A 24881-nucleotide genomic window follows, 5' to 3' on the forward strand; every position below is an offset into this window, starting at 1 on the left:
TGTTTACATGAATGACACATGGAGCTTGCTATGGGAGGTGTCTCTACATCCTTCGGATGTTGCGCATGGTTCAATGTCAAGGCAATCAATCTTTTTGTTCAGGCTTCGTGCCTTTAGTCTAGTCTGTCTACAGCTGCTCTTAGGGTCCATAGTATCATTGATCCTTTGGATCATTTTGAGGTTGTAACACAACAAAAAACCCAATATGGATGCACTGTTGTCGATTGAGTCGTCATTGATAGTTCTCAAAGTCGAGCATAATAATGAATTTTTCAACTATCTCTTCTCTCGGTAGATTTGATTTTTCATTACGCACTTTGCTTGGATCTTCTATTGCAAACATTGTCCAAACTTGATATATAAACTCTAAAATCTAACAAGTGTGAGTTCCATTTATTACCAACATATAATGATAAAGCACAACAGTATCATCAAAAGGAAATCCTTTTACTGCAAAAGCATCCAAGAAGTGAACACAATCCTTGTCTTTGAAATCCATGGGAAAACAGCTTGACCTTTCCAACGAATGTCAAGCTCAGCACATAAATTGTTCCTGCATATTAAGGTAGTCATTCTTTTAAGCCAATCCATGTCTCCTACTACATTGTATGCCAGATTTAGTCGTTTATGCTAGCTATAGGGCGTGCGTGTTGCTTCCCTGTGCCTCGTCAGGCACTCACCTAGTCCCCAGGATTTTGGGTATGCGTCTCTGTACAAACCTAGTCCCCAGGATTTTGGGGGGGGGGGGGGGGGGGGGAGGGGGGAAGAGGGAGAGCAGGGAGAGAAGCTTACGTGAGAGGGAAGGGAGAGAAGCTTACGTGGGGGACCACATGAAGGGAATTAAAGAGGGGGAAGGGATGAGGGACCATTATATAATATTACAGGTTACGTGATATTTCTTTAGAGCTTAGTGGTAGGGCTCACACGTGAGAAGAGGAAGGTATAAGCTAATCAAAGCAAAAATAAATTAAGCCTTCGATAAACATAGCTTAATTAATCCTCTAAACTAGCTTATTAATTGGTAGGGAGCATAGACAGCAGGAGCGAATTGTGAACTTTATTTCAGAGTATTAATCGTGGTTTTTGGTCAGTCAGACCAGCTTTTCGTCCAAGCTTGCAAAGCGTTTTAGCATCAATTGACAACCGCTCAAGGAGTGAAGGTCTGGGATCCTCTTATGCCAGTTTCGCTGCTTGCTAGCACTTCCACGAGTGTTTATCGTTGTCATTTCAGAGCCATAGACCTGGTGCACATGCTAGTAACGTGCGGCTTCCCAATGCTACTTCCAACACTCGGCCATCTCTAGCCACGGGCTCATCAACGCTTCTGTAGCAATTTTGTGAATTTCAAGTGATATCGGGTATCGAGGGGAGAAAACTCCATGCAAGAACGTTGTTGTCTATCGTGTGTGCTCTCTTTAGTGAGCATCATTGAGCTTGTGCATAGGGATCCTCTTACAGCATAAGCAGCGCTCGGCCCGCCTACCTATCACAAAGGTCTCGGGACGTATTTAGTTGTATATCCCCTTCATGCAGACAAGGTAACAATTATGCTATAAACTTCAGGCTCGCACAACTCTGAGTAGCAGACGATGTATCTGGTGAAAAAAGGAAGAACCACAAGATACAAGTACTTGTTCGTTCCTACGGACGATAGCAGTTGCTCCTGGGGCGCATCGCGCCCCCCCGGATGTTGTAATGTGATCTATAGACACGGTGTAGCTTTGTCTGCTACCTAACCGGTTTCTCTACCATCTATGCCACAAAGTAGAGTGCTTCCCTTGCTTCATCATATAAATATGTGTCCTACACACACACACGGACGTTTTGAACTTTGGCAACCCTCAGCAACGACACATTTTGGCAACGATTGGATTGGAACAACATCTCGACACATCTCAATATGGTGAAAAAACTTTTGCATGACACGTGGCTATTCCCATCTCCTAGCTTCCACGTGTCATGCTTTTGTCAATTGTTACTAAGTAGTAGGGATATGCATTACTTCTCTTTGGTTTTCCTAAGGGAAACAATAGCAAGCCTAATTTCTCTACATCATAAGCACATAACCTGACCATCCAAGCTTTGACTTTACCTCTTGATCTTAGCCTCTGACTTCATAATCTGTTAATTGAGACTCTGAACAAGCATAAAAGCCCCGCCCTTTGTGTCATGCGCTACACTTCGGAGTCAATTTGCACCCCCTTCACGTTGTTTTATTGAGCTTTCGTTATTTTGAGTTTGGCGCTACCTCTACTGTTCTGCAGTTACACTATTTGTTACTGCCTCTGAAGCCTTCCTAGTAATTTCTCTAACTCACAATATCCGGGCAATACATCATACCTTAGGCCATTGTTCAACATTGAGATAAAAAATGAAAGACCTTCAAGTGGATATTCATGTATCTCCCCGTTTACAATGCACTTCGGTAGCCTTAAATCTGTGTCTTTGAAAGCGATTATTTGAAATGAAGTTTTTCTACCACCTCTTGAATCTTCCTTGCCACATCAATAATGATGAAGGGTTAAAGCACACTGGCCATAAAGACCAGGCTTTATTCCTAGCAAATTTGGACGACTCAGTTGTCTATTTCACAAAGAATCCAGCATCATTAACCCAAGCAGCTCTATTTCTCACCATTGACCGTGTAGAACTTTATATGTTTTCTCCAAATTGCCATTGAAGATGCCTTCAGACACACACCTTGCTTCCTTTCTTCCATATTTTAACTTACTTTTTCTATATTGGTTTCATTGGTGAACCATCACGTGTGCATGCATGTCTATTACAATATATTGCATCATTTTTGTAAATATATTACAGCTTGCTGTACTATCTTTGACAGAGACCACTGTTCATTCCTTTCCAAGCATTTAATCCCATTCTGTTGGCCAGTCAATTGCAATCTATCCTCTGACACTCTTGTACCAACCGTTCAAGATGTTGCCACCAGATCATTCCCATGCATGACTCAATCCGCAGCATGTTTTTCGATATTTAAGCTGCCATTATCTCCTTGTGAATCCATCAAACCAAAAAGAAACTTCAATCCTTCTCTTATTGTAGAACTGGACAATTAAGCTTTGTACTGTGTTTACAAATCATCCATCAATGTGATGCATTTGAAAGAAATCCTAGTTCATTTAAAAGAAATACAACTAGCAGTACATGAAATCAATTCAATGAGAACTAAACACTCAAGTGAACACAGACCGTAGAGAGAGAATTAGATTCAAAAATGGTGCAAAGAGACACTCAGAAGTAGTTTGTCACTTGCTTAGGCAAAGATTCGAGACTTTCAACTAGGCAATGGGTGGTAATCCCTCAGGCAGTCGTAGGAAACTTCCACTCAAGCAGACCTTGTAAACTTTAGCTCAGACAATGGTTGTAGAGAGATGGAGTAGTTTGATGTTTTCTCAATAATATTTCAATAAGAAAAGCTTCCCGGATTTTCTAAGAGCATTGGAGGTTTGCTACTGCAAGCATGTCAGTGCCTACATTCCTGCAAACTTTGTGATAATAGAACTAAGAGAAGCCAGCAACATGATTATACTTTTTTTTAAAACACGGGCTCTTTGTCCAGAATGCATATTATTCATGGCTACCTAACCAATGGTACAAGCCCTCACATTCCGAGCATTGCCGTGACCCGACAATTGGCAGAAGAGTATATCAGATCAACGTAATGTGTCCCACACCTGCTCCCTTTTCCGCTAGGTAGTTCAACGTAATGTGTCCCCCACCTGGTCCCTTTTCCGCTAGGTAGTTCAAAGGGCCTACATTTATTGGGACAGGATTTCCAATTTGATAGAAGGCCCACAAACTTCAAAAAAGTGTCAAACAAGCAGAAGAAGCACCCTTGCACAAGAGATGCAGATGCCTTGTAAGTTTTGAAGACGAGGTGCTTTCAATTTCAAGAAAAAAGGCGCTCATCCAAAAGTGGCACAAGAAGCAGGCCCACACAATAGAAGCAATGCCTTTAAGAACGGCTGCATGTGTAGCTTTTTTGTTAAGATAAGTTACCTATGACCTCAGGCCGCCTCTATCCCATACATCCAAATGAACCACGCTGATGTCTACTCACCTTACACAAGGTGATAAGATGAGAAGTCAATCACTGATATGACTACTATCCCACTACTTGGGATGCTTGTCTACACACTTGGTCAACGTGGTGGATGGTTTTCCATTAAATCTCTTCACTTGTCCATTGCATTAGTTAGCTGTTTTCAACCTATACATGATGTCAACAAGTATGTGGAAGAGTTTCATTGTTTCAACCTGTGGTCTTCATTTTTTAAACAGTATGTTATTTCTTATCTTTGCATGCAATATACAAAAGGACATGTCCTCAAGTGTTGTGTCTATTTTGCATGAAGAAAAGTGTTCTGCATCCCTAATCTATCTATGCATGTGGCATGTCTGTAGAAGTTGGCTCAAGCAACTTGTTGCCGAAGTCAGAGATTGGCCAACCTGGCCGCCATGTTCAAGGCACTAGGAGACATCATGAATATGCAAGAAATCCCGAGACCCTGAGACAAACAGTAGAGAAGATATTTCAAGATGCAAAGGGCTTTCAAGAGAAAATGTGCTACTCGGAGCCCAGAAGCATGCCTGAACTCATCATGTAAGGCTTCCACCTTATGATAACCACTCACAATGTTAAAAACCACTTATGATCAGAGCCCAAAAGAGAACAAAACAGAAAATATCTGCTCTCCACAGAACATAGCACTAAAAATCACCCATAAAAGCCCCGGTAGGTCTTCCTTCAGTGTCATCAAAACAGCCAGCATGGGAATTTTATGTAACAGCATTAAATCTATTTCTCATTTAAAAAAGAGCAAGCACATGCACACTTCACAGCACTCAGCTTTCAAAGATACTAAAGCTTCACAATCAGGCCAACATCGACAACAAAATAGATCATATGATGTGTCAGGTCTCTACAAAGAAGCATGCACTCAACCATGCATAAAATGGCTCAATAGGTCCCATGATGTATGCACTCACAAGAAGCTCTGAGAGAGCTTAAAAGCAGATAAAAGATTTTAGCATATATGGCACACAACACAATATTCAAAACGGGCAGGAAGACATCTATTTGTGAGAGACAACAAATGCACACTTCACAGCACTCCACTTTCAAAGATTAAGTCCTCCATTTTCCCATGCATATTGCACATTACAAGTTAGGAACCACAAACATATTTTGAAAGTCTAGGTTGAATAGACGAGTAGAACAGTCCCAAATATCAAGTGCAGAGCACTGAGCCAAACATAGGGATGTGATAGGGGATATGAGGTCTGTGGCCAGGGTAGCTTTATGAAGGGCAGGACTTGTTTTCAGTTATGTTCCCGTGCAGAAAATGCTACTCCCGAGTCACTTTCCCATTAAATAAGCCTGTAAGTGCATGCTCAAGGTCCATACACTTGAGATATCTATAAAACAATAACATAGTTCTAGATTCACTACAATAACATAGTTCTAGATTCAAAAACAATAACATAACTTCCAGATTCTAGACCAAGACTTGTTCGCCACAGGGCAGCACAGCTAGGATGAAGGGCTTTGGTATGTGACGCAAGTCTGGAGTTTGAGGCTGGCTAGCTCTCGTGTCCAGGTGGTTTAGACCTCTAGCTCGGGGGTGGCTCGAAAGGGCCTACAGCTGGGAGGTGAGCTGCTAGTGCCAACCCTTATGGGTTTGGTCGAAGATGGATACCTGACCTGGATGGGTTGTTTGCAGGTTTGGCCTGTGTTCTGATAGGGATCCTACCAAGGTCTACATCATAGATGACCCTGGGTGGTCTGCAGTAGTATGGGATGCTGTAGATGCCATTGAGAATTCCTTAGTGGCAGGGAATTCAAAACCTCTACCATTGGGCCCGCACTTGGTAGATGAAGGTTCATTCTCTGGTGATGAGGATCACCTGAGAAGTCCAGGGTTGTGACTCCTAGTTGCCAGATACCATGGTCTATCAGGCATTCAGCCATTGGTGAGTGGGTGTGGCCAAACCTACCCAATGGGTTACCCTAAGGGAACTGGGTGACGGATGACCCCAGACTTGCTGACGAGCGAGTGGGTCACTGCGGCGGATGGAAGGTTGAGGGCTGTAAATTGGTTAAGGCTCGAGTTCCTTTTCCTATCCTGACTTATACCAGTAAATGTCTTATTTTAAGGGAAGGAAAATGTTACATCCACACTAGGATGTAACCAGCTATGAGTTCGCAAACCCTAAACTGAGACTGACATGGTCTTGGACTAGACGTGGGGAGTCAGCGTAGGGTCTAGCTAGCTAAGCGTTAGGACTAACCTAGGACTAAGACCTAACTAGCAGAAGAGGTCTAGAAGAGCTGGCTTAGTTCAGGTGTGACTAAACTTAGGTAGAGTATTCCCCAAGCTAGGGCAGAGCCAAATATAGCCTAGGTAGCCCTAAGTAAAAGTTGCTGGCTATAGATGGAAGTCACATAAAGCAGGGGGCCTAGCCTATAAGTATAGGCTACGGGCTCAATTGAGGCGGTCCTGAGGATGCTTTCCTCAGTGACCAGGACCTGCTGGCCAAAGGGCAGCAGCTAGGGTGAAGGGCTTGTGGTATGGGATGCAAGTCTGGAGTCTGAGGCTGGCTGGCTCTTGTATCCAGGTGGTTTAGACCTCTAGCTCGGGGGTGGCTCAGAAGAGCCTACAGCTGGGACAGCTGGGAGGTGAGCTGCTAGTCCCAACCCTTACAAGTTTCGTCTAAGATGGATACCTGACCTGGATGTGTATTCTGATAGGGTTTCTGGTTATGGAGCTGACGTGGATACCCCACCAGGGTCTAGGGTTGACTAAACCTGATGGGGTTGTTACACATGGTGTGCTGCAATGCTAGGTGCTGTCTGGCTGCTTCATCAGGGTGGCTGCTTTTACACCATAATGCTGGTTGCCCTAGGGTGACAAGTAGTGATGCCGCATTGACCGCCCGGCAGGTCCACGGGCAGGAGCTTGAAGTGGCCCACCAACCTCCTGAGCAACTCATTCATCTGGGGAGAGCCCAATGGTGGGAGGTCCACTGAACCTCCGCCAAGATGGGGTGCCTCCGCCTTGCAAGCACCGGGCAACGTATTCAAGTTTTCCATCCCTGCAACCACCTCCTTCATGCTGCCACCCAGGCTGGAACCCATAGGTATACTTGGTCTCTTGTCATGGATATCCTATTTTGGCGTGGTTTGCAGGCTGGCACATTTGCTAGTCATTGACCTGGGGCCGGCCTTATCCTTACCATGCATAGATTGCATGATTAACTCTCACATTTCTTGTGTGTGTTTGTGGCAATGCCACAAACTGAGGTTGGCCTCTATCAAGTCAATCATCTCCCGTCTGGGTGGGGACCCGCTATGACGCCTTGCACAAGCAAGCGAGTGGGAATGCAATATCTGTGCATGAGTATGGCATGCAGGCTTGCCAAAGAAGGGAAGAGAAGCACCTGCAATCAGGTATCTGAGGCTGCAGAAATGAATGACAAGTAATGATTCAAGCACATGCAATACGCGGAAGACATCCCATGTGAATTTACCTTTGGCCCGAGACCTGAACCTGGATCTGTTGGTCCATTTTGCTGCCGAATTAGGAGGCTTTTGGTGACACCTTAGGTGTCAATGGCGAGTCACAGGGGTCTAAGGGATCCATCTCTGCAAGCAACTCTCACACTCAAGATGCCGGGAAGTGTTTCACATAAAGATATACTATTGGAAATAAAGAAGACAAATATGTTCACCCAGTGCTCTCTTTACCAGCCACATTCCCTAGGATAATGCAGACATTGAGGTTATCCATGTCCTTATGCATGTTTCTCCATGGCCTTATGCACATAGACAAGTTGAAATGTACGATAGTAATGTAGGGCTTACCCTGTGTGACCCTGGACGAAGCAAATTGATCATTTCTGCCACCTTTCCTGCTATCCACTCTTGAACCCCTTTGTCAATGCAAAGAATGCAACATCACAGGTAATAAATACTTTGAAAAGACATGCACTTGTCTAGAGACGGGAAAGATGGACCTTTTCCTTTGTCTCGTGCGGTGAAGCAAATGACAGGTCGGTTGTGCTGAAGCAAATGTGGGCAAAGTGGCACACAATGGACATACATGTGGACATTTGAGCACATGCTGATTTCACATTAGGAAAAGCAAATGTAAGATACTAAGGAAGTCATCATCATGCACATGCTCATGCTTGCACATGTGGACATTTGGAAACATTGGACGTTTTGGCAGGCTGCATGCACCTCTTGTCTGACTATGTGTTTCTCAGAACAATCAATGGAAAGAAGCTACAAATGCACAGAATTAATGAAAGCACACATTTTACATCCAAAGTGGAGAAACAAATCTTGCCCTGCTTCAAATGAGGAGTAGATTCTGTGAGAAGTTCTGAATTGCAGCCACCATTGCCTCAAGGGATTTCTGCAGCTTCGTCCTCTCCTTCAAGTAGCCTGGCAAGGCATCTTTATCCAAGGATACTTCATTCGTCCTTGAAACCGCTTCAAGCAAGACTTGGGGGGAGTGTCTGCCCACTGGAGCAAATGCCAAGTTGTTGCAAATCCAAATGTCAATGACGTAGAAGCTGCCTATCTAAGGGACATGTCCCAAAGTCACATACATACCTGGAGAGGAGAGTCCGGGCTTGTCACTGGCACCTCCATGTTCTAGATTTCTATGATCTACTGCTGCAGTGCTACCCTTGGTTTCTGCACAGGTACCTGCAGCTGTTGATGGCTCTCAAAGAAGGGTCTGTACATCTCCATTCCGAGCTCCAAAAAGCCTTGTATAAAGGCTCTCTTCTCGGCAACAACCAGCAAAGCCAGACATGGGAGGCTTTCCCTCCCTTTTGCCGACGCGGAGAGCCATCCGTGGTTGCAAGGACAGAATTTTATCCAGTCCATGGCACCACATTTTGTGACTATCTAAAGCAGTCTTAGTCCTAGCAAGCAGACAATTTCTGACTTTGCAAAAGAATTGGCGGCCCAGGGGCCCAAACACATGCTCCACAAACTGCAAGGACATGGAAACACGACCAGACTTTCCAAAGCTCCTACAGCCCCGAAGAACAGCCCACCAATACTTGAACTTGACTTTTCTAGGAATTTCACGCGTAGCTACGTAGCCGCGCAAGGCAGATGGGGATGGTAAGGAAGAAATGCTAAACAAAAACATTTCAAAGTTGCTGGAAGCTGAAAATTTGCAAAAGAAATCGATACTTCCCGTCTGGTCCTACCGACCCCCAAGTGCTGCTCCATCAAAGACAAGAACACAATCGGGGTGGTTAGGGACATCCGTGATCTTTATTATGGGTTGGTGGAGTTCATGGAAGACCAGCAACAATAGACAAAGGTCGAGTTAGTGAGTTTGAAGGCATCAAACGATGACCTATATAGGTCGAGTATGTACCATTGTCATGTTAGTATCAGGAAGCAAGGGGTCTGCTCTACACTTCTCAAAGTCAAAGTGCATGTAGAAAATGTCGCAACAGCCGACAAGTGAAGGAGAAGGATGCAAAACTGTCGATCCTTTAGTCTAAGCTTGATGAATTGAGATTAGAGCTTGATAAGCTCCACCAGCATATACACTCAATGAAGAAATTGATTAGTAGCATGAAGTTTGTTTCGGATATATCAAACGTTGAACATAGTGTTGTATCAAAATATAGATACTTCTTATTGTTGGTATTGAACTTTGCACGTATTGAATCGAAGTCAATTTTTGAATACTAAATCGTGCTACTTTTCAGGTGGAAGGGGGTTAGCGAAGCGCTTGAGGCAATTCCCCCATAGAAAGCACTGGGTGGATTTTCCTCTTAAGGTCTCTATATAGAAACCGTTGCTCTTTGTTGTGTATGTCAGTTCAAGCAACTCTGGGTACCTCTCACTAGTATGATTACACAATCCCCTCGGATTTTGCCATCTCAGACCGTCACCTTGAATGACAGCCTTGACAGAAAGACATGACATGAGCTGATGCACATATGGCCCTAGGTTACAAATTGTGGGGGAAGGGGGTGAGGACAAACTAGGGTGGAAAATAAAGGCACTGGAATCCCATTTTGGATGCAGTATTTTAGCACACATCTAAATGTGGGTCCAAAGAGCCCTTGTTTTGAGGTTATTACAGTGGATAATGGCATGTTTTGGAACACATGCAAATATGGTTCCAAAGAGCCCCTCTTTTGAGGAAACTATGCATGTTTTTGCACACATCCAAAGGTGGCTTGGAAGAGGGGTGGAAAATAGGGGCTATCCAAAGTCCACTTTGGATGTGCACTGGTGCACATCAAAATGGGGCTTTAAAGAGCCCCCATTTTGAAAAAAATGATTTTGAATAACGCACATCAAAATGGAGCTCCAAAGATCCCCCGTTATGAGGCCCAGTTTTAAAAAATACATTTTTGAATAAAGCATTTCAACGCATTAGACTAATCTATGCAAATTGTAATCTACAACATACAAGAATTTTCAATGTGCGAGGGCCCTTGATTTCTACATATAATATTAGCATTGCATATCATATTAATGCTACATATATGACCATACATTATGTAAATTAACGCTACCTATTTATATTAACAAACTTTACTATCTACAAGTTTTGACTTCAAGCCCCCCACATATTTTACAAGCTCACATATTCTCCAAGCTTCCCACTATTCCATTAACTTCTCTATAACAAGCACTCACCAAATCTATAGGTCACTTTCCAACATCGTCGCAAATCTCATCACAAACTCTTTACACCAACTTCTTGCTATTCTCTTGTTCCTTGTACTGCATAAGTAACTTCTCCTTACAGGCCTCATTTCCTCGTCTGTCTTTGTGATCAATACAACTTTGAGCTTCCTCCCCTCATTGACACAGGAAAACAATTCTATTCAAGCAAGGATCAAATGTCAAATCCAAAAAGGGAAATGATATAGAGTGGAATACCCTCTCTGCCTATTGTAGGTCCAACAAGCATAGTCAAAGAATGTCCTCCTTGTACCTTAACTCATCTACCTTTTCCCTCATCAATTCTACTATGAGCTCTTAAAAAAGCACTTTCAAACAAAGCATTAATTCTTGGAAGGCTCGAGGGTAGGTTCTTTGAACCCAGCCTTCTCCTCTATCTTGTCACCTAAGCTTTGAAGTCCTACTCCTAATGGTGTCAATTGCAGAGCTTTCGGCTCAAGTGGATATCCCATTTCTATTTTCTAGAGCTTTTAGCTGCTCCTCCCAAAAGTTTCGTTTTAGTTGGAAGCATTGCATCTAGTGTGTCCCAAAGTTTTGAGCATCTTATCTAGTGTGTACTTGGTCCATTTAATCCAAAACAAGGACTCTTCGCAACCCTATTTTGATGTGCACTAGTACACATCCAAAATGGACTTTGGAGAGCCCTTTTTTCTACCCCCTTTGAGCCCCATCGCCCCTATGCTCAAGACCCAAGGCGAAACAATCCAAGGCCCCCTTGAATCCAAGCTACTTTAAAATGGGACTCTCAAAACCCATATCTCGTTGTGTTTGAGGCTCAAGGGGGAACAATCCATAGTCCTATAGGGCTAAAGTTGCCTTAAATTAAAGCCCCATTTTGGTGTGCACTAGCACACATCCAAAATAGGCTTTGGAGAGTCCCTATTTTCCAACCCCCTTTGAGCCCCGTTTCCCCCTGCGTTTGAGGCCCAAGGGGGAGCAATGTAGGGTATCCTTGGGTTCAATTTGCCTCAAAAAATGACTCTTTCAACTTGTGTTTGAGGTACAAGGAGGACTAATCGAGCATCCTCTCAGGCCGATGTTGCCTCAAGATAAGACTCTTTGAACCCATAGCCCCTTGTGTTTAATGCCCAAGGAAGAACAATCTAGGGTCCTCTACCAAAGTTGCCTCAAAATGGGACTCTTTGAAGCCTTGATTTGATGTGCACTCGTGCACATGCAAAATGGGCTTTGAAGAGCCTCTATTTTCCACCCCCTTCAAACCCTTTAGCCCTTGTGTTCAAGGAACAAGGGGGAACAATGCAAGGGGCCCAAGTTGCCTCAATGTGGGACTCTTTGAACCTGTATCCCCCTTTGTTCAAGGCCCAAGGGGGACCAATCTAGGGTCCAATCCAACTGAAGCACGTGGAGGAACCATTTGGTGGTTTGATGTCATTGGGGTATGTTATTATGTGGGACTTGACATAAAGCATGATTTGGCTATTTCAAAATCTATCCACGAAAATATGAGCTTTAATCTATTTCAAAATCTATCCATGAAAGTTTGAGCTTTAATCTATTTCAAAATCTATCCATGAAAATATGATCTTTACTCATCACGTTCAAAACATCCCTCATGAGAATGGGGTTAGAAGACGTTTACAAGATTAGCTTGTCATTCCTGTGAGTCCTAGGACTTGTACTATCATCTTATGGATATGGTGCATTGGTATGATTACACAATCCCCCCTGGGATTTCTCCATCTCAAACGAGCCATCTCAGACCGTCACCATGAATTACCGACACCCCTTTGAATGACAGCCTTGTTAGAAAGGCATAATGTGAGTTCATGTACATATGACCATAGGTTACCAATTGTGAGGGACGGAACAACTTAGGGTGGAAAATAGGGGCTCTTGAAGCCTGTTTTGGATGAAGTTGCACTTCCCCTTAGCAAAATTGTATGAGCGACGTTTTATGAGCGATTTAAGGTACACTCAAAGAGTGTTTAGTAGAGAAACTACCTTGGAAATTCATTCTATCTATTCTATCTGTTCATTTTCATTATGGAGTGTTTAGTAGACCGCAGCTATTCCTAGAGTGTTTAGGGGCATTTGTAGAATGAATTTTACAGATTGTCTCTTCTATCAAGTATGTACAATTAGGAAGCATGAAAAACCAAGACAAAAACAATGACCCAATAATGAAATACACTGCTTCCATCAAACCATAGTTTATTATACAAAGTTTTCTTATCTCTTTTTGTGGCTCTCGTTAGAGGCTTCATCAATAGTGAAAAATCTACTAAGACTAATTATGTATTATTTAAGACTCTAAATGGTATTATTTTATAACTTATAGCCTTGTAGATGTGCCTTTTTTGTTCAATTTGAATGGCTAAATGACTATATATTGGACATTGGATGTGAACGTTATGACATTTTAAAAAATCTTATCCTACAAATGGCTTTCTTTGGAGAAACCCCCATGAAGAGGCAACGAAGGTGTTTCTTCAAAGTCTAAGGGAGTTTCACGACGAAACTGCTTTCTTCAAATGAGTTTCTTTGGAGAAACCCCCATGAAGAGGGGTTATGAGAGGTTTTCTTTAAATAAACTCCCCTATCAAATAGGAGTTATGAGGGGATTTTCTATGAGAAACCCACTCTACACGTGGGTTTTTTCAAAATCCTTTCCATCCCAGTATCCGTGATGCCTAACATCATTGTCATTGTAAGATTAAGTTCTCCATCTTTGTGCCAAGATCTATGGACATAATAGACATTCTCATTTGAAGTGGAAATGTGCTTTGTTTGTAATTAACTATAAACATATAGTTTCTCTAAGAAACATTGTTTTAGTGACATACCCTAATATGGCTTTTTTTCAACTAGAAATGTGAAATTGTTGTCCTTCGCTTGAACGCTTGGAGGTTTTTGCTTAGAAAAGGGCCACCCCTGTTTTAGATGCACCCGTTTAGTGCACATCCAAATGTGGGTCCAAAGGGCCCTTGTTTTAAGGCAATTATCCCTGTTTTAGCACATAGTGGCTCGTTTTGGTGCACATCCAAATGTGGCTCCAAAGAGCCTCTGTTTTGAGGTGGATGTGCCCATTTTAAAGGTCTACACATGCACTTTTCAATGAAAACCTAGGTGCATGCACTAGGACACTTGTGGACTTGCAAGGATGGCTTTCCAAGCACAAGTTGGGCATCAATGGTCGAAACAAGACAAAAATGGTGGGCTTCTAAATAATGACAATATGAAGATTCTTGCTTGGTGTTATTGCATTTGGAAAAGCGTGAGGGCAGGGTGCGTAACCCTTTTTTTTATGCATCCTGAAGTGATGAATTTTTTATAGATAAGGTTATATCCAAAGCTCTATGTCTCATAATGGCCCAAGACCTGGTACATCTTTAGGCCACTATGGGCCCAAGCACCGTACAAAATCTTGTTCCATATCAATTTGAATGCATGCACTTTTCAATGGAGAACCCTAGGTGCATACACTAGGACGTGTGTGGGTTTGCAATGTTGGTTTTTCATACCCATGTCGAGCATCGGTGATCGAAACAAGACCAAAAAATTTGGGCCTCTAAGTAATGAAATCATGAAGATTCATGCTAGGTATTATTGCATTTGGAGGAGCATGAGGCCTTGTTTTAGGGTGTGTAACTCTTTTTTTACCTCACCTTGAACTCATAAATTTTTGATGTGGTAAGGTTTAATCCATGGCTCTATGTTTCATAATGGGACGAGAGTTGGTACATCTCTAGGCCACTACAGGCCCAAGCTTTCAACAAAACCTTGTCCCATGTAAATGTATACCCATGCACTTTTCAATGAAAAACCCTAGGTGCATGCACTAGGACACATGTGGGTTTGCAACGTTGGTTTTTTATACCCGTGTCAGGCATCGACGATCGAAACAAGACCAGAGTTGGTGGGCCTCTAAATAATGATGCTATGAAGATTTGTGCTAGATATTATTGCATTTAGAGGGGCATGAGTCCTTGTTTTTGGGTGCATAATCCTTTTTTTACTACACCTTCACTTGGTAAATTTTTTATAGGGTAATGTTAAATCCACAACTCTCTGTCGTAATGGGACAAGACATGGTATACCTCTAGGTCACTGTGGGCCCAAGCTCTGAAGTGATCATTTTTTTATAGGGTAAGGTTAAATCCATGGCTCTATGTCTCATAATAGGACCAAACATTATTTGTCTCTAGGCCACTATGGGCCTAATCACTGAACAACATTTTGTCCCATATAAAGGTCTACACATGCACTTTTGAATTAAAAACCTAGTTGCATGCACTAGGACACGTGGGTTTACAATGTTGGTTTTCCATATCCATGTTGGGCATCGATGTTGAAATCAGACTAAAATTGGTGGGCCTCTAAATAATGATTATATCAAGATTCTTGGTAGGTGTTGTTGCATTTGGAGGAGCATGAGGCCTTGTTTTAGGGTGGGCAACCCTTTTGTACCACACATTGAACTGATACATTTTTTATATGGGAAGGTTAAATCCATGGCTCTATGTTTCGTAATGGGACAAGACCTTGAATGTCTCTAGGCCACTAGCAGCCCAAGCACCATACAAAACCTTGTCCCACATAAAGGTCTAGATATGAACTTTTCAATGAAAAACCCTAGGTGCATGTGCTAGGGCATGTGTTCACTTGCGACATTGTTTTTCATACTCATATCGAGCATCGATGGTTGAAACAAGACCGGCCTCTAAAACTTGATAGTATAAAGAAAAATATTGCATTTCAAGGAGTGTGAGGTCTTGTTTTGGGGTGCGTAATCGTCTCTTCTACCCTTCCTTGAACTAATAAATTTTTGATAGGGTAAGGTCAAATATACGGCTCTATGTCTCATAATGGGACAAGACCTTGTATGTCCCTAGGCCACCATGGGCAGAGCACCATACAAAATCTTGTACCGTGTAAAGGTCTACACATGCACTTTAGAATAAAAAACCCTAGGTGCATGGACTAGGACAGGTGTGGGTTTGCGATATTTGTTTTTCATATCCACATTGGGCATCGATGGTCCAAACAAGACCAAAATTGATGGGCCTCTAAATAATGATGATATGAAGATTCATGCTAGTTTTTTTTTGCATTTGGGGGAGCTTGAGTCCTTGTTTTAGGTACCTAACCCTTTTTTTACCACACCTTTACCTCATAAAGTAAGGTTAAATCCATGGCTCTATGTCTCATAAGGGAACAATACCTCTAGGCCATTCTATGCCCAAGCACTGTACAAAATCTTATCCAATATAAAGATCTATACATTCACATTTCAATGAAGCCTTCTAGATGCATCCACTAAGACAATTGTGGGTTTGCGATGTTTTTCATACCCATGTTGAGCATCGATGGTTCAAACAAGACTGGGCCTCTACAAAATGATGGTATGAAGATGCATTTTTTGCATTTCGAGGACTCTAAGGCCTTGTTTTAGGGTGAGTAACCCTTTTTTACCGCATCTTTAACTGATAAACTTTTGATAAGGTTAAATCCACGATTCTATGTCTTGTAATGGGAAAAGACCTGGTATTTCTCTAGGCCACTGTGGGCCCAAGCACCACACAAAATATTTTCCATATAAAGCTCTACACATGTGCTTTTCAATGAAAATTCATACCCGCCTGCACTAGGACACTGATAAATTTCTGATACGGCAAGGGTAAATGTCACGGGGACGTGAAGTTATGAACCGTGACTAACTTTGGCTTAGGGGGCTAGCCTAGGGGAAGCGACACTTCCCAGAAGTCCCTAGGTGCACACACTAGGCCTACTTGCTAGGGGCAAGGCAAGGTTTATAGGGGTCATAAAGTTAGGCCCAAGGAAACCAATGTTTCATTGGTTAGAAGGGTTAGGACTTTAATGTGAGGGGCAAACCAATGTTCCATTGGTTTGGGAGGGTTAGAGCATTAATGAGGGGCCATGTGGCAATCCCCCATGCATGCATCTCCCCCTTTCATTCCTCTCTCACGAATCTTGAGGTGCCATTAATGCTTGTACAGGCTTTTTGACGTTGCTAGTTTTCTCTCCCTTTTTGCACGCAGCCTAAGGTCCTCTCTCTCTCTCTCTCTCTCTCTCTCTCAGGCTTCCGTATGGCTATACGGAAGCATTAATCACGAAATGTACGAGCTGTTGCACGGGATTCAATATGGGATGTACGGAATCCTCTTGCTGGCTATACAGAGGAAACACGCATCGCAAGGCTAATTGCATGGACCCTTAATCGCTGATGTTTGGATTGTTTCACGACTCCCAAGGCTGGCTGTATAGGCTTAAGCAGACACTCAATTATAGAGGGTGTGCCTGGGAGAGTGCCAGAGGGGGAGTGTGTTGCATTTGGATGCCTTGAGGCCGCTTGAGCATTTTGGGAAGTGTATGGATGCCTTGTCATTAACAGTTGGTTACAGTCTTTGTGGAATGCTTGGTCACCTTTACAGTTGGTCATGGACAATGGTGAGTGCCTTAGCCTTGCCTTGGCAATTGGGTACCAGTGTGTGCACTAGGATGGAATGCAGGTTATAGCCAAGGTTTGGCTTGCACAGTGGAATTGCCCGTGGGTCAGAGCACAAGGGTGAGCCCTTGTTGTATGTACCAATTTCATTCCTAAAGAAATAAATAAATACCGGAAGGGGCGCCAAGTGTTTGGGGCCAGTGTGGTGTCTTGTACTTGGTTTCATTGAGCAGGGGCACTCTAGCCTCCATCCAGTTATTTCTACAGTTGTTTCTAGGTGGTATTTTTTAAAGTTAAGTGGTTGGAAATGATGCAATGTGGCTCTGAATAATGAATATGCAATGCAAGTTATGGTCTATTGCCCTTTAGGAAACTGAAGGCCGGGATGGTGCTTAAAACACTATCCGACTCAAAGATGAAGTATTCAAGAATCATGTTGAAGCAAGAACTCTTTGACTTACACATGGGAGAAGCAAATAACCATCACATCTCAACAGGAGGCAATCAATTATGAAGCGATTGCAAGCTCTAGGATCAAGGGTTGATGACAATCACTCCAAAAGCAATCCTATTGTCGAGTTTGCCACCAAAGTATGAAAAGTTAGTGACCATTAGCAAGGTCGGTTCTGAAAGTGAGGAGCGTAGACCATTCGCAAGGTCGGTTCTGAAAGTGAAGAACCGAGAAACTAGTACCAGAGCTTTCCTATGTCGTGAACAAAGGGTAGAAGAAAGGCATCAAGAACATAAAGATTCAAGGGAATAAAGACATACTGGTGTGCAAATACTATGGGAAAGGACATATGGTGAAGTTTTGCTAAAGAAAGGCATTTGATGCTCAACACAAAGGAGAGAAGGCATGTTGATCAAGGATATTCCACCGACACAAGAGTTTGTGGGGTTAGATGTAGCTGATGGAGGACCAAGCATTGACCATGATTGAGCGTTATGAGATCAATAGGCCTTTCCCTGTATGGGGTAGAGAGAGAGAGAGAGAGAGAGAGAGAGACCTCATCCTCCTCCACATCCTCTTTGCTTGACATCATCTTCTTTCCCTTGCAAAACTCTTTTCCCTGCTACTTCTGGTTCCCATGTAGAACTATTCCCTAGTTGATATGATACAAACAAAAGTCATATTCAAACAATACCCTCTATCATTTGTCCCATTTACCATGTCAAGGGTTACCAGCTGGGGAAAGGGTGAAATTGAAAGTTTCTGGTCCAACAGTATAGCCAAGAATCAACCAGGTGATATAGAAGGAACTCCGCCCGGCACTCCACCTCCTGCCGAAGTAGCAATAGAGGTGCTCATGATGAGGCATCCTGCATGTGTCTTTATCTGATTCTTCAACCCTTCAATTACTATCAAAGTCTACCTTTGACAGAAAATAATCCACCTCCAATATGTCTGAGCTGCTGAATCGCGCAATTGCAATGGCAGGACTGTTCTAAGCTCCCCCCGCTCCTCAAGCCGTGGCCTTGCAGCCGTCAAGAATAGGCCTGCGGCTGCCACAACTCCCCCTTCAAGTGACCCATGTGCGGATCCTAGGTGCTGGATCCTGCCAAGCAGTCCTCCCATGCAGCTAATCCTGATTCCCTACTCACTGTGGAGCACACCCTCTTGATGCGAGTGACCTGCTCATACTACATTCCCTCTTCTTTTCAATCCTGTTGCTCCCTGGAACAACCAAACAAGGTCTTCTCTACTTCACCCAAGTTCACACCCACACTCAACCATCACCAATGCTTTTTAAATACAATACTCAATCAGAAAACTAAGAACTGGATACTGTATGCCTTCAGCTATGAGATAGCTCCAATACCACTGTCATCACAACCCACTCAGGGTTGACCCTCTGTACTACCCTGCATCGCTAGGTGTCGAAAGCCTTCACACGCAGTACTAACGTAAAAGAGACGCAAGGGCTAATTCGCCTCCCAGCCATGACAGTCCATCCAAGGGATCACCTGAACAAGCTAGGTTCTGGCAGCTCTGACAATAGTCCTAGATCATGAGCGGACGCGCTCCTGATATCACTGATGGCCATGTGGATGGTCAAGGCTAAGCTTGGATGAGCGGGGCGGTGGTGAAGGCATAAAAACCAAGCATGTAATTTGTATACAACACATGCAATGTACTGTGATTTCTCTTTCATGAACTACGCTTCTCTCCAACGTACTCAATGCAATGCAACTTGGGAAGGACCAGCTTGAAAAAATTTACAATGACTGGCCTTGTGGATGTAAAGAATATACTGAAGCAGTGGTGGGGTTATGCAGATAACCACAGCTTACGCGTATGCATACCATCTATGATATCACACAAAAGGTAAGAAGGCAGATCACCTTCAACATCTACAGCCTGATACATGACTTAATGACATCAAAGCCTTTTCTTTATCAAATGATCTACCAAATGAATACAGGCGGTGGCAATACTAACTGCCAAAAGTATCTTTTGAAACCCATCTTGGGAGTGCACTCAAGTAGCTTAGCTGAGCCTGTGATAATCTACAAAAATGGGGTTACTTTTACTCGAGCTTTTATTCTCTGTTTGTCTTCAAGAACCACAGATACAATTGCCACAGCCTCAATCTCGCAAGGCAACAGCATATATTAATCCAGCTTGAATGTGGGATCATTACTCTTTCTTACTAATGAGACCTCTATCCAAATGCAAAGTGCTTTTAACCGCCGAAAAACAATCTTTTTTTAGTCAAGGCAGCTCCTTATTCAGATTACAACTCCTTATTTGACTACACTATGTGTGACATTTCATCAAATACGGCAGTACCTACACTTTGGATAATACATTTGGCAGCAGTAATTCGATTTCCAAGGTAGGAGTGGTCAATTAGAGTTCTTTGGACTTAAAGGGAAAGGACTCGATCTTACAAACTTAGTAGCAAGTCAAAGAGTTGATTAAGTGTCTCTGTCAAGAAAAAGTTTTTCATAAAAATCAACAAAGAATAAACCTTCAAGGTTTTTTGTGTGCATGCATGCATAAACACTACCTTGCAATTTCTAGTCTTGAAGCTCGGCCCAACAGCAATAGGCACACCTCCCACAAGCAATCGTCATAGCATTTGTGTATAAGGAAAAAGACAATGTTAACCCATTTTTTCAAGTTGATTCTCTCTCTCTCTCTCTCTCTCTCTCATATATGGATGAAACCCCTTTATCTAATTGGTGCCAATCATATTTCTTTACTCTGCAATACCTACATATTTTTACTCCATAAAAGAGGAACAAATCATATATTCAAAAAGTGTAACTGTTGCAATGTAAGTAGTTCAAAGTTCCCGTGCCTCCTCTGCACACCTGCACTTCTGTTCTCAATAGTTTGCTCACTCTACATTTTGCAACATATTCAGATGAATACTCTACATATTCAAAAAATGAAGTAACAATTGTAATACTAAGCAGAAACAAAGAGATTGTTTTTCCCAAAACAAATACTTCTGTTACCTATATTAGATTCTCTTTATCCCACTCAAACTAAGAGCTACCCTTCAAGTTGCTGTAACTGATGGACTGAATTGTGCAGTGATTGCCTCAAAGCAAAGTGCCGAGCCAGTGCTGAGATCTACCAACCGAGGCGCTGGGCTTTGGAGGGAAGGTTGGAGCATCCAAGCCATTCGGTTGGCTGTGAAATGATGCCACTGCAAGCCATGGTTTACCATGAGCTGCACTCTATATTTCTGTGGACAAGTCTTCAGATCACAGTACAGTTTTGAAGCTTGTGACCACCATCTCCTTTTTTTTCTTATGGCAAATTCCCCAAGGTCCCTCTGAAGACTTACCTCATGCGTTTCAATTGCATTTCCAAATAAGATGAACGAGCCCTCCACGTGAAGACTTGCAGATCTGCCTCTAGAATCCTTGATTAAAGATCCTTCTTCAAGTTTTGGATCAATCATGTACGTTGACAACGAAGGCGAGTGCTCCGCTGTATAGCTCATCAATTCTAGATAAGCTCGACTTGTATTAGATACGATAAACCGAGAGTTCAAAAGAACCTCTCTACCTTCCACTACCGAAGTTTCATTTAACTGCTTTGAGATTTTCTGCCCTTTGAGGCCTACTTTAGCTGCAACAGGAAACTTACGTCCTGTTCCTAATTCTGCTTGGATCGCCCCCAATTTGCCCTTCAAAGAGGAGTCCTTCTCTCCCAACGTCAACGGCATCCCTCCCAAGCATTTGCTGCCTGACCAATGCCATAGCAGATACTTTCAAACAACTATACTCGACTGACAAATTATCATGATAAGTTCCTACACTAAGATCATTCCGTGAAATCTTACCCTCTAGCTCAAAACCTGAGTGAACTCCAACAGTGAGCTCTTTATACGTGCTAAATCTTTTCTGAGAAAAGTGGAGTTCCAAAGAGGCACCTAAGTGGCATTGGTTATGCTTACTTTTTGCCAACAGCAAGGACGAAGTGTCCGCAAGCCCTGTCCGAACACAAGGCTGCCGAATTAGAATCATCAGATCCTTTTTACCTTCGGCGTCTTCACATACCCAGCTAGCATCAGCTTCAATCTCCCATCACCTTCAATCTCATCAGGCTCTTCATCTCCAGCACCGGCTCCGTCCTTGCCTCACCTTCTTCCTGATTTCCATTACCTTGATGCTGCCCTGCATCCTCGCCTTCTTGACTCTGGTCTCCAGAATCTGCTGTTCCTACACCACCTCTCTGCCCATCACCGACATCACCCTCAGTGTCTCCATCACATGCCTCAACTTCTCCCTGATTTTCATTACCTTGATGCTGCCCTGCATCCTGGCCCCATACCAACCCTGCGTTGTTTTTATATTTCAGGAGATCACTATTGAGGAGTACTTATTCAGCTTCAAAGGTGCAATTATAAGACCATGGGCAGGTTTGCCATGTGGAAAAGAGGTAAGGCACTCAAAATCATCTTTGAAAGCCGAGTGGACATGGCTGCGTTGTGTGTGGTGGAGTCCCACATTCGGTGTTAAGCATAACAAAGAAATTTGCCCCCGTCTTGATTATCTTGGACGCTGTTGAATGGCGACATATTTGGCATGCTGTTGACAAGAAATGTGTTTCAGAAATTTGGAATTCTATGTGATGGAGACACTGAGGGTGATGTAGGTGATGGGCAGAGAGGTTGTGTAGGAACAGGAGATTCTGAAGACCAGAGTCAAGAAGGCAAGTATGCAAGGCAGCATCAAGGTAATGGAAATCGGGGAGAAGGTGAGCCATGTGATAGACACACTGAGGGTGATGTAGGTGATGGGCAAAGAGGTGGTGTAGGAACATGAGATTCTGGAGATCAGGGTAGTTCTACAATAGGAATAAGAACTATTGGTCAAACCTTTGAAGAATAGGTGGAAGGTGAATGTTGGAAGGTGCAGCGAGAAGATCTAAGAAATGCGGACTAGAAGGAAAAATATCTACAAGGGGTCCTTGGAAGATCATGTTGTCGTGGATCCTACATAGTTAAGCTATGGCTGGCGCTTAGCGATTCTTCAATCGGGCCAATGAGCTGCGGAGCCTCATAATGGTGGGAGGGCCTCAAACATTGGGCCAAGCCAGTTCTTCTAAGAGAACGAGAGGGCCTCAAACATTGGGGCCAGCCAGTTCTTCTAAGAAAACTTGTAGATTGGCACTGGAAGATGGATACCGGCTGCAGCCAGTTTGAAGACCATAGATTGATTATATGCTTGGTATATGTAAATTGTTGTGGGAGCGTTTTGTGTCACAGTCTGTAGGAATTAAGAGCCGTGTAAAGAATTCAATGCAGGAAATAACAAACAAACCTCAAACTCCAGGTACCAAAGGGGAATCGATGTCGATCTTTTGCTTTATAGGAAGGCCACGTCCTTAAGCCTTGGGTCGAAATCTCTTCAGACTGGTATCGTTATCCACTCAGGCTTCAGTGATGAACGAATTAGGAGTCTCAAAAGCTCTTCAAGCAGTCTCAAAAGCTCTTAAAGCAGTCTCAAAATCTCTTTAAGCTCCACATGGGACTCAACATGAAACCTTGTATGATTTAACCCACCAGGACATGGCATGCCCCATCTTTTATGGCTTTTTTATAAAATAGAAAGCCACATCACTTGTTACCCCATCTTTTATGGCTTTTTTATGAAATAGAAAGCCACAACACTTGTATATTAAGTTTTATTTGTCCATATGCACACAAAACGAGGAGGACATCCTATCAAGGGCCGAGGTTGGTGGAAGTGAGATCTCCATTGTCCGATCAAAGGCCCTTCTAAACCAAATGAAGGGTAGCATGGTAAAAGCTTGATCAGAAAACTCAAACTCAACGAAGCAACAAAGGCCAAAACTCGATCTCAACACAGTCTGATCAAGCCACCCTACCATGCCACGCCACTATCTCTCTTGGTCACCACACAGTCTAAACAATGCTATCTCACAATGCCACGTCAATTCTGGCTGTGCACATCATCCCACATGCACCATGTCAACTCTGACTGTGTGCATCAAAGCATGCCAAAATTGCAATAATGTTGCATGCTGGCACACAGACCACTAGAACACCTCCATGTGCCACGTCAACTCCTAGTAGTCTGATTGTGGAAACCAGAGCAAGGAAACAAGCAAACAGATGGTGACATGGTGCTTCCATTATGGTGTGACACAAGGTGATGATTGTAGTGGCGCGGCAATAGCAAGTGGCAGAGGCTGGGCACGTCAACACATAGTAAAACTCGAATTAATTGCCCATAAAAGCCTCGATCCCTCCTCCCTCAAGCCCTCAACGACCGGGAAAGGTCTTGGGAGGCCCTTTCTGATTGAGAAGCCCCCAAAAAAGGTGGCTCATGGCTTATTGACCGCTTGCCACCTTCTCAGGGCTTCCTTTCGAGAAAAGGCTCCCCAGGCCCTTTCCCTCCAACCATACATGTGGATGGTGGAGTCACTTCATTATCTGATCTTGTTTTTTTAAAGCTATACTAACCGCTAACTTTGTAGTGTCAAAGAGAACCCTCCTCTACTAGTAATCTAGCCTACTACATTTGACCCTCACGTGAATAGTCTCTCTTTTGTTTAATCCTGGATGCATAGAGTTTCCCTATGCATGCTAGAAGGGCTATGCCAACCCCACTAGCAGAAAATTTTTTTTAATAGTTTTAGGCTACTAGCCCAACAAGGCTATTTGTAGGCATGCTAGTTCAGCATTCCAATGCCTAAAGTCTTTGATTCGACGAGATCCTTCTATCCTCCATGCCATTTGTTAAACTAGTCTACAAAACTTTCGTCTCACTTTTGTCAAGGTGCATTTAATATCCAGCAGCATCATGTGGGGATGGAGATCATGCTAAAGGCCTCACTTACTGAATCGGTAGCCTACCTAGCCTCAATAACAACACAAGGAGGCCCTCCAAGGGCCATGCCATGGAAGTATTCATGTTAGGTTGTTTACACATTGAGAGAGCCTGCAATGGATGCTCGTTTGAACCCATAGCATGCGTAGCCCTCTCTAGAAATCTCCTTTGAGCCCAACACATGCCAAGTGGCTTTTTCATAGTGCCACATGTCCCACCAAAGACCTCACCATTCTAGCCCTCTCACAAGCTTCCCTTTGCTCCTCTTCATTAGTGCCTAGGCTTAGGAATAAACCTAGCCCCAATTCTCAAAGCCCCTTTAATTGCAAGTGCTATCAAGCCCTCTTGGTCTCCCGCCTTACCATAACCAGGCCCTGATTA

At 43.2% G+C, this 24881-nt stretch overlaps 1 protein-coding gene and 1 long non-coding RNA gene across 2 annotated transcripts; both read right to left on the minus strand.

Moving 5' to 3' along the window:
• Window positions 1–2408: 2408 nt before the first annotated feature.
• LOC147884801 (uncharacterized) lies at window positions 2409–8678 on the minus strand. Its single transcript, XR_015543576.1, has 3 exons — window positions 8642–8678; window positions 8340–8551; window positions 2409–3012 (listed from the first exon to the last, which is right to left on the minus strand). It is a non-coding gene; the product is annotated as an uncharacterized LOC147884801 (long non-coding RNA).
• Window positions 8679–20653: 11975 nt separating this feature from the next.
• Window positions 20654–22135, minus strand: LOC147884802 (uncharacterized). Its single transcript, XM_087397948.1, has 2 exons — window positions 21599–22135; window positions 20654–21387 (listed from the first exon to the last, which is right to left on the minus strand). Exons 1-2 carry the CDS (start codon window positions 21666–21668, stop codon window positions 20693–20695), a joined length of 765 nt encoding a protein of 254 aa, XP_087254074.1. The 5' UTR covers window positions 21669–22135; the 3' UTR covers window positions 20654–20692.
• Between the last annotated feature and the right edge of the window lie 2746 nt (window positions 22136–24881).

Source organism: Dipteris shenzhenensis, chromosome 26 (assembly GCF_047967505.1).
Source record: "Dipteris shenzhenensis isolate YYH24624 ecotype China chromosome 26, Dip_SZ_1.0, whole genome shotgun sequence".
Lineage (NCBI taxonomy): Eukaryota > Viridiplantae > Streptophyta > Polypodiopsida > Gleicheniales > Dipteridaceae > Dipteris > Dipteris shenzhenensis.

Coding starts and splice junctions, on each gene's coding strand:
- LOC147884802 (XM_087397948.1), bottom strand. CDS start 21,668: ATGATTCTAATTCGGCAGCCTTGTGTTCGGACAGGGCTTGCGGACACT. Junction 21,388..21,598: donor GTCCTTGCTGTTGGCAAAAA/GTAAGCATAACC, acceptor GGCATTGGTCAG/GCAGCAAATGCTTGGGAGGG.